Source organism: Tupaia chinensis, unplaced genomic scaffold (genome assembly GCF_000334495.1).
Source record: "Tupaia chinensis unplaced genomic scaffold, TupChi_1.0 Scaffold000361_2, whole genome shotgun sequence".
NCBI lineage: Eukaryota > Metazoa > Chordata > Mammalia > Scandentia > Tupaiidae > Tupaia > Tupaia belangeri.
The window spans coordinates 4,458,185-4,468,507 of NW_006159858.1; the positions used below are offsets into that span (position 1 = coordinate 4,458,185).

The 10,323-nt window shown below is 45.7% G+C and overlaps 1 protein-coding gene across 1 annotated transcript in view; it reads left to right on the plus strand.

Moving 5' to 3' along the window:
• Positions 1-10,323, plus strand: part of KIAA2012 (KIAA2012 ortholog) — a 185,222-nt gene that overhangs the window by 126,947 nt on the left and 47,952 nt on the right. Inside the window, exon 15 of the mRNA XM_027773615.1 lies at positions 1,277-1,346. Within this exon, the coding sequence (XP_027629416.1) occupies positions 1,277-1,346 (70 nt within the window). The remainder of the gene's footprint in view (positions 1-1,276; positions 1,347-10,323) is intronic.

Consider the following 10,323-nt stretch of genomic DNA (forward strand, 5'->3'; position numbering starts at 1 on the left):
TGTCTGAAGCGCACGGTGGGTGCATTGGCGTGCGTGCCCAAGATCCTGAGAAGAGAATGGAGGAGAAGGGAGAGCAGCGTGGCCATCCCCCTGGGGTGCAATTTCTTGCTTTCTGTCTCCCTATCTCTCTCTGTCTTTCTGGCTCGCACACACACCCTATAACAAAAACCTCCCCCCACACACACACACACAAAAAGAATCACTGTTATTGGCCCAACAGGTGGCATGGCAGTTAAGGCACTGGATCCTATATGGCTGACTCCATGGTTCAAGTCCCAGACCCAGCAGCTTGAAAAACACACTAGGCACATGTGTATGTGTGCCCAAAATACAGAGAAGAAGATATAGAAGAAGGGATTGCAGTGTAGCCATCCCCTCACTTTTCTACTCTCTTTCTGCCTCTCTGTCTCTCTCTGGCAAGCGTATGCATCCTATGGCAAAAATCTAAAAAATGAATCACTGTTACGGAGATTTATGGATGGTAAGATTGCAAGCAGCTTGGGTGACTCAGAGTAAAAATGAAGACGGATCAAATGTAATAAGAAACACAATTCTGGGACCAGCAGGTGGCATGCTGGACACTTAAGGTGCTGGACACTCCCACATGGCTGACCAGGGTTCAAATCCCAAACCTGGTGGTTTACTTTCTCACTTCCCCCCTCTCTTCCTGTGTGTGTTTCTTTCTGTCAAATTAAAAGTGAATGCATAAATAAAATTAAATAAATAATTCTTTTGGGAAAAAAAAACAATTCCTGGTAATCCTGGTAACTGCACAAAAGGCCAGCCTAACCCTTTGGCTCCTGCTTTACATTCTCAGTGCCTTCCATTTGTTCTCAAAGACCAAAGCCCTCACTCTGCCCTCAAGGTCTCAGGGGTCTGACTCCTCCCCACCCTTCCCAAAGCTCTCAGTCTTGCTCTAGTCCCCTTAGTCTCTGGTCAAGTCCCTGGAGGTGCCCTTCTTCCTCCAAGTGGCCTTGGCCTGTGACACTCTCCTCCCCTGCCCCTGGTCAGCTCCTACGTAGCTCAGGCCTAGAACACTGCACAAGTGAACACGATTTGACCCCAGCAAGATAGATACAAGTAAGAACCTAACTGTGCTCCGAGCTGGTGCCCAGCCTAACCAACTCTTTAAGGCTGTTCAACTGGCAACCCAGTATCAGTGGACAGAGTAAACGAAACAAGAAAACTGGATTTCCTTTCACCAACAGCCATGGACCACTGGAGTGTTTGCATTTCTCGTGTCTTATGTATTCTTTTTTGTATGTTAACCCAATAGGAAAGTGGAGATGAACCGGACTACGATGAAGAATCAGGAGGACTCCTCGGGGAAAATCAATTCAGCCAAGGTAGAGACAGCTGGGATGGGTTTTATATTTTTATCACTAAAATTGCCTGATGGACTTTGTGTTGTTAAAAGATGTTACAGGGGAACCATCCTTCCATCTCTTCTTGGGTCTTGAGTTGGAAGTCAGAACACAGACAAGTGCTGAATTCAGATTCATTGTGTTCTTAGTTCATCACAAGCCAAATGATATATTATATTATGCCCTTGGACTTGTTGAAAATCTCTTTCCTGCCAGAGGCATTGTGTTCTTAGTTCATCACAAGCCAAATGAAAACATATATTATGCCCTTGGACTTGTTGAAAATCTCTTTCCTGCCAGAGGCTACAAATTGAAAGAAGAGAGTAGAGACTGGGATCTGCAGTCACTTCCACCTCTCTCTTCCTCTACTGCTTTCACAAGGGTGTGGATATGCAGATGGCAGGACTGAGATTCTCTGCCTAGAAGGATATATTCCCACAGAGAGGGAAACATCATGTTTAGAGAATCAGATCCTGTCACCCACAGTTCTGGGTGGCCAGGGCTACTCGACTATGACTTCCACCAAAAATGACACTGCATTTGGTGGTAATGTTGATAATGGTGATGATGATGATGATGATAGGATGACAGTGATGATAATGGTAAGGATGATGGTGGTGATATAGATGGTGGTGATGATGATGGCGAAGTGGATGATGGTGGTGATGGTTAGTAGGATGATGGTGGTGATAATAATGATAATGGTGATGATGATGGTAAGGGTGATGATGGTGAAGTAGATGGTGATGATGGTAAGGACGTTGGTGGTGTAGATGGTCTTGATAATAATGATGATGATAATGATGATGGAAAGATGATGGTGATACAGATGATGATGACAATAATGATGATGGTGATATAGATGGTGGCGATGATGGCGAGTGGATGGTGGTGATGATGGTTAGTAGGATGATGGTGATGTAGATGGTGGTGATAATAATGATAATGGTGATGGTGATGGTAAGGATGATGATGGTGACGTAGATGGTGGTGATGGTGGTGATGATGGTGATATAGATGGTGGTGATGATGGTAGCAAAGATGGTGGTGATAATAATGATGATGATAATGATGATGGAAGGATGATGGTGATACAGATGATGATGACAATAATGATGATGGTGATATAGATGGTGGCGATGATGACAGTGAAAATGAAGGTGGTGATGATGGTTCACTCTTGGGTCCAGAACCACTAAACTTTTAGGCAGTTTATATCCCCAGGCCCTGACCTGGACCCTAAGCTCTTTCTCCAGGACATCTGAGCATGCTGCATGATGCAGCAGTTGGCTAGGCCCAGGTAGCAGAGCCATTCTTTATCTTCCATGCAGATTGCAGGAGTGGAAACAAATGTTTGAGACACTTGCATTCTCAAGAGCAGATGCAGGGCCAGAAAGGAGGACTGTGCTTAATGTTTACTGCGTAAAGGCACCCACAGAGGGAGCACATAATAGCTAAGATCCAGCCAGGCACCTAGCACTGGGCTGCTTCTACGGGGCTCCTTTTCCTACAGAGACATTCTTTTCTAATTCACAGAAAGGTGTCCTCTACAGGCCAGCAGCTGCTGGTCTACCTGCTGCGTCGAGACACAGGCTCTGCAGTCAATGTCTGACTTAACGTCTCCATGCCTCAGTGTTATTTGTCAGCTGAGGCTGGAAACAGCACACCCATCAAACAGATGCATGAAGAATAACTGAAGTACCTATATCAAGTAGTCATTGATGAATGTTCATCTCAACTTGCATATCTCCCTGAGTAAATATCTACCCTCTCATGGTCACTGTTTCCAATCTGTGGAATGACATCAAGTCTCTTCCCATCACTTCAGGACCTCAATGGAGTGATACCATCAGAGCACCCTGGGAAGAAATGTGCAGTCACGAGTTTTGGATTTCACCCTAAACGGAATCTCTTCTGTTTACATCTTTCTCATTTCTTTCCATTGACATCCTACTCAAAAACAATTCATTTTTATACTAATTTCAAGACAGATCCCACATGGCTGACTACATAATTTGAGTCTCAGATCTGATAGCTTGAAAAACACACTGGACATGTGTACATGCGTGTCCAAAATTCCGACAGGAGGGAGAAATGGAGAGAGGGATTGTGGCATGACTGTGCCTAATTGGAGCTGCTTTCTCCCCCTCCTTCTCTGTCATTCTGTGTCTTTCCGTCTCTCTCCCTCTCTCTAGTGAGTACATGCACCCTATGGGGGAAAAAAAAAAAACCCTCAGGGACCAGCAGTCGGCATTGTGGTTAAGGCACTGGACTCCCACATGACCAACCACGGTTTGAGTTCCAGACTCGGTGGCTTTCTCTCTCTCTCTCCCTCTCTGGTAAGCACACATGCCCTGAAGCAAATTTTTAAAAAAAAATTATGATGATGATAAGTAAAATTAAATAAAGAATTATTTAAAATTAAAAAAAAACTCACTATTTTTGGATAACAGATAATAATATATTATGGTAGCCTGGTCCCTGAGTTTGATCAGATTTTGTTTTGTTTTGTTCTGTTTTGTTTTAGTTATAAGGTGCAGCACTCACCAGAAACAGAGGGGGCTAAGTGTGCAATCACCCCCTAGAGGGTTGGCCACACTGCAATCATTTCTCCATTCTCTTCTCAAGATTTTGGGCATACATGCACATGAACTTGGCATATTTTCCAAGCGACCAGGTCTGGGATCCAACCTGCTCATTCAGCCATGTGGGATCCAGCCACCTTAACCACCACGCCACTTGGCTGGCCCAAGTGAGACAAGGTCTCACCATATCATGATTCCTCTGCCCCAGCCTCTCGAGCAGCTTGGACTATGGGCACACACCACCACACCCAGCCTGTTTAGGTTAGGCTGAGAATTGAACCTGGTCTCCTCTGTGGCTCAGCCTCCATGTAACAGTGTCTTGGCAACATCACTGAGCCCTGGTCAAGCTTGTTTTCTCTTTTTATGTTCTCTGATGGAATGCCTGAGTGCACAAGAGAGAGAAAGAGAGAGAGAGCACCCTCCATAAGACTTGGTCATGCCATGATCATCTTCCACCAGTCTTCCAGCCCACCAGGATCCTAGGCATTCATGCACATTCCCAGCATATTTATAGGCCTAGCAGCCCGGGGACTTGTATTGTGACTGGCATGTGGCTTCCAGCTCCACAGCCCAGCATGCTACCTACTGAGCTGCAGAGTTGGACCTGGTCAAGTTTTTAAGTGGGGTTTCTGCTAACATGAGGCTCTGGCCACCTCCGTTTTCCAAGCTGAGTGACGGTAGCCAGGCGAACATGTTCCAGTCTTCGCATCTTCCATATCATAAATTACATATGCAGAATGTGAGCACTGACAAGGCTCCCAGGTCTTGGCCAAGTGCAGTGAAAGTTTTAGACAGCACAGAACATGGCCAAATCGAAGCAGTGCCCAACTCAGTCAGAACAGATTTCCTGTCTCACGACAGAAGGGCAAGCTCCGGCTGAGTTCCATAAATGTTATTCAGTCTTTAATGCAATGAAATATCACTGCAGAAAATTAGAGAAAGCATTTGCCTGTCCTGAATGATAAATGCTAATGTTTAAAAGGATTTCAAGCCTTTGAAGGAAAGAGAAAAGGGAGTGCCAAGAAACTTTTTTAACTATTTGAGGATCAATTTCCACTCTCCATAGGTCTTAAGGTTAATTGTCAGGCTTTTTTTTTTCCTACTCTAAATTAAGTCGCATTTTTCCCAGCTAATGATAAGTAGTGAGCCAGTGCCCCCTCCAGTGGGAATACCACGAGTCTTGGGCTTGGAGAGAATATTCCATGCAAGTTTTCACAAGACAAGTCGAACCAGCAACCTCCCAATCAAAGAGTATATAGAAAATTGCTCTTGTTTTAAATATAAAACTTTTGTTTCCACCCCTCTAACCCATCCCATACCAAAGTTTAAAGAATGAATACAGTTTCAGTTTGTGTTCCAATTCTTTTATACCTACCAGGCCAAACTTTCTCAAACTTTGGTGGGTCTCAGAATCACCTGGAAAGCTCATTAAAATCAACATTTCTGGAGCCAGCAGGTGGCGTAGTGGTTAAGGGCACTGGACTCCCATATGGCCGACCATGGTTCAAGTTTCGAACCTGATGGCTTGCTTCCCGCCCCTGCTCTCTTTCACTCTGTCACTCTCTGGTGAAATTAAGAGAAAGAGAAAGAGAGAGAGAGAGAGAGAGAGAGAGAGAAAGAGAGAGAGGGAGAGGGGAAGGGAAGAGAGAGAGAGAGAGAAAGGAAGGGAGGGAGGGAGGAAAGGTAAGTTAAAAAAAAAAAATCAGATTTCCAGGGCCAGCAGATGGTGTAGCACTGGACTCCCACATGACAAATTGCAGTTCAAGTCCTGGACCCAGGGACTTGAAACTCTCACTGGGTATGTGTGTGTGCATCCCCAAAATCCAGAGAGGAGAATGGAGAAGAGATTGCGGTGCGGCCCTCCTCTCTTCGTGATTTCTCACTTTCTCTCTGACTATCTCTGTCTCTCACTCTCTCAGGCAAGTAATGCACCCTAAGGCAAAAACTTCTATAAAAAAGACAAAAACAAATTAAGGTTTCTGGCCCCCAGAATTTCTGACTTACTAGATCTGAACATTTGTAGTTCCCACGTGATTTTGATGATGATGGGTGAAGGGCCACACTCTGAAACCATTGCCCTGGGTCCTGCTTCTAGTGTTTATTTCTCTGAATTTGACAATGACGAATTTTAATTTGCTCTTTTAAAATTAGTGTGTGTTGGGGGGGGGGGAATTTGTGAGCATTGCACATCTGTTTAGGCAGCATCACTCTGATCACAAGGGCTGATTATGGATTATGGGGGCCAGCAGGTCGTGTGGAGGTTAAGGCAACTGGATCCCACATGGACGACTGCACAGTTCAAGTCCTGGATCTGGAAGCTTGAAAATCATACCAGGTGCATGTGTGTGCGTGCCTAAATTCCCTAGAGGAAAACGGAGGAGAAGGGATTGTGGCATGGCCTTGCCCACTCATAGATGATTTCTCACTTTCTCTCTCTCTCTCTCTCTCTCTCTCTCTCTCTCTGACTCTCTCCAGTGAGCACACACTCCCTATAGCAAAACTAAAGATAAATAAATAAATGGTAACTATTATTTTTTAAAAAAGAAAGAAAATAAAAACAAAAACCAAGAGCACTGATAAGGAAACTGAGTCCCTTGGTTCAAATCCTAGTTCCAGGATGGCTCAGTGGTCCAGTGCTTAAGGTTGCTAGGTCCCACATGACTGACTGCAGTTCACATCCCAGCCCTAGGGGTTTGGAGAAAAATGCATGTATGGGGACCAGCAGTTGGCATAATGACTATGTCAGTGGACTCCCATGTAGCCAACTGCACTTCAAGTCCTGGACTTAAACTCATGCCAGGCGCGTGTGTGTGCGTGCCCAAGATCCCAAGAGGAGAATGGAGGAGAAGGGAGTGCAGCATGGCCATCCCCCCTAGGGGGTGATTTCTCACTTTCTATCTCTCTGTCTCTGTCTTTCTGGCAAGCATACGCGCCCTATAGCAAAAACCTCTCCAAAAAAAAAAGAAAGAAAGAAAGAAAAGAAAAAAATGCATGTATGTATACATGCCCAAAATCCCAACAAGATGGAGAAATGGAGGAGAATGGCTTAGAGCATAACCAGGCCCCATCAGGTGGGGAAAGATGCTTTTTCCCGGTCTCATCTGTCTCTGGTAAGCACACATATCCTCTGGCAAATAAATAAGTCAATCCTAGCTCCACCACTTACTAGCTGTGTGGCCTTGAGTAAGCAACTAAGCTTCTCTGGTGTCTTTTTCTTCTTTGTAAAGTGTGGGCATGTCCTACTACTTATCTCGCAAGACAGCTGCGACATGAAGGAGTCAAAACAAGTATGCCCTTTGAAGAGTAGCTGCTGCAGATTAAGTGCTCAAAAGGGTTGGCTAGCCACCTATTTCTTTTTTTTTAATGTCATGGTAGCCATGATTTGTACCTTGTCAGAAGGTCCTTGTTCTAAAATAATGACATGGTGATTTCTTTACTTTCCTCATTGTTCTCTGCGGTATGGGAGAGTTGCCATTATTTCTTTTCTTTTCTTTTCTTTTTTTGGAGAGGTTTTTGCTATAGGGCGCGTGCGCTCGCCAGACAGACAATAGACAGAGAGACAGAAAGCGAGAAATCACCCCCCAGGGGGGATGGCCACGCCACAATCCCTTCTCCTCCATTCTCCTCTCGGGATCTTGGGCACGTACACACACGTGCCCGGCGTGAGTTTAAGCCACCGGGTCTGGGACTCAAACCGCAGTCGACTACATGGGAGTCCAGCGACATAGCCATTATGCTAACTGCTGGTCCCAATAGTTGCCATTATTATGCCTCCATTATTTTTATTCTATTAGAAAAAGAAGGCTTGAAGCGTCAATGGATGTGCAGAGATGGGTGTGCAGGAGTTAGGCTGTGGGAACGACTGTTCCAACCAAGGCCAAAGTAAGGTGATTTCAAACAAGGCAGGAGGTTTATCTCACTCTCATGGTGAAGTCCGAGCAGGTGGACAGGGCAGGACAGTGCCACTCCTCAAGGCTATCTGGGGACCCAGGTTCCTTCTCTCCTACTGTCTCTGTGTTACCCTTGTCTGCCTGGTCAGTGCAGCTCCACCCCTCCCTCACCCTGCAGAACAGGAGAAAAGGCGTCAGTGCTGGGCCCGGCACTGCCTGCCGAGGGCAGCATTCAAGAGTGGCATCTGTCCCATCTCAGTTCACACACCATTGCCCACCTGCCTAAAGGGAAGCTGGGAAATACAGGCACTTGCTGGGTGCCCATGTGCCAAGCTTAACCTTGGGGGACTTGTGCTACACAAAGGCAGAATGGAGAAGGGCTACTGGGGGCATTTAGCAGTATCTGCCACACGCAGATGTCTCTGTCATGCAGATGCTACCCTTCCCTGGGTACTCAGTGACTCCCCTCCTAGCCACAGGCATGGCATGTTTTAGCAGTCTGCTCTGTGGCTAGCCTGAGAAGGGAAGCTAGGGGATCCATCCTACTTCCTCCGTGGGTCTTTACGGTGTCAACGGCAAAGAAAAAGGCACTCAATGTATTCGTGAATCTGCCTGATGACTTTAAAAGTACGGACACTTCTGAGAGGCTCCCGGGGGTGTAATGCCCATGAGCCTAATGGGAGCTGCCTAGGGAGCCATGGTCCGGTCTTTGACAATGAGCCCCTTCTCGGGAGCAGCCAACATTGCCTGTTTTCCATGGCACTTTCTGACACTTGCTGTTTTCCCTTCCCTGGGAGCTCTGACGGGTGCCCACCAAGCATCACTTATGCCCTTGTTCTAATCCATTCTGTGGCTACTAACAGAAATCACCTGAAACAAGTGACTTAAAAGAATAGAGGTTTAGGGACCAGCAGTTAGAGTAATGGCTATGTCGCTGGACTCCCACGTAGTCGACCACAGTTCGAGTCTCGGACCCGGTGGCTTAAACTCACACTGGGTGCGTGTGCGTACGTGCCCAAGATCCCAAGAAGAGAATGGAGGAGAAGGGATTGCGGCGTGGCCATCCCCCCGGGGGGTGATTTCCTGCTCTCTGTCTCTCTCTGTCTGTCTGGCAAGCACACGCGCCCTATAGCAAAAACCTCTCCAAAAAAAAAAGAATAGAGGTTTATTGAGGCGTGGTGGTTAAAGGTGCTAGATTCCCACATGGCCAACTGCAGTTCAAGTCCCAGACTTGGTGGTTTGCTTTCTCGCTTTCTCTTTCTCGCTCTCGCTCTCTGTCTCTCTCTGGTCAAAATTTTTAAAAAAATAATAATAATATCAAATGGGATTAAATAAATAGATTATTCTTTTTAAAAAAAGAAAAAGAATAGAGATTTATTCTTTTTTGGGGTTTTGGAGGACAAAAGTCAAGGGGCTACATCTGGGGGGACGGGCTTCAGGTGGTGGTGCCCTGTGCCATGCAGGACTGTCACACTGTGAAGAACAGAGTGCCTGTGGCTGTGTCCATGAGTCTCTGTTCCATTCCCTCTCCTTATAAACCCTCCAGGACTTAATCACAAGAGCCACACCCTGATGCCTAATCACTTTTCAACAGTCCCACCATTCAGAACTACAACCAGATTAGATTACTTTTTTTTAAAGAATTATTTTATTTAACTTTATTTATTTTAATTTGACCAGAAAGGAACAGAGTGGGGCCAGGGAGAGTGAGAAAGCAAACCATCAGGTCCTGGACTTGAACTTTGGTCAGCCATGTGGGAGTCCAGCACCCTTAACCACCATGCCACCTGCCAGCCCCCTAAGTTTACTTTTTTTAATGTTTCCTGATTTTCTCTTTTTTTTAAGAGAGAAATTTTTGCTATAGGGCACATGCACTCACCAGAGAAAGACAAAGAAACAGAAGGTGAGAAATTACCCCCAGGGGGGATGGCCACGCTGCCATCCCTTCTCCTCCGTTCTTCTCTTGGGATTTTAGGCATGCATGCACATGTGCCCAGCATGAGTTTTAAGCTGCCAGGTCCGGGACTCGAACCATGGGCGACTATGGGGGAGTCCACAATGTAACCATTACAATATATGCTGGTCCCGATTTTTTTATTTTATAATTTCTTATGTACATTTATTAATTGTATATCTTTACGATGTATGATATGGTTTTTTGAAGTATGCATGGCGTGTACTAATAATCAAATCAAGGACATTACTACATATGTTTTCAAAAAAAGAACCTTACGTTCTTGTGTCTGTTAAATGCTTTTAAAAGTCAAAAGTTTGGGACCAGCAGATATCATAATGGCTGTTGTTGGATTCCCATGTAGTTGACCACAGTCGAGTCCTGGACCCAGTGACTTAAAACTCACGCTGGGATGTATGTGTGCATGCCCAGGATCCCAAGAGGAGAATGGAGGAGAAGAGATTGAAGTGTGGCCCACCCTGGGGGTGGGGATGTGGTGATTTCTCACTCTCTGTCTCTCTGTCTCTCTG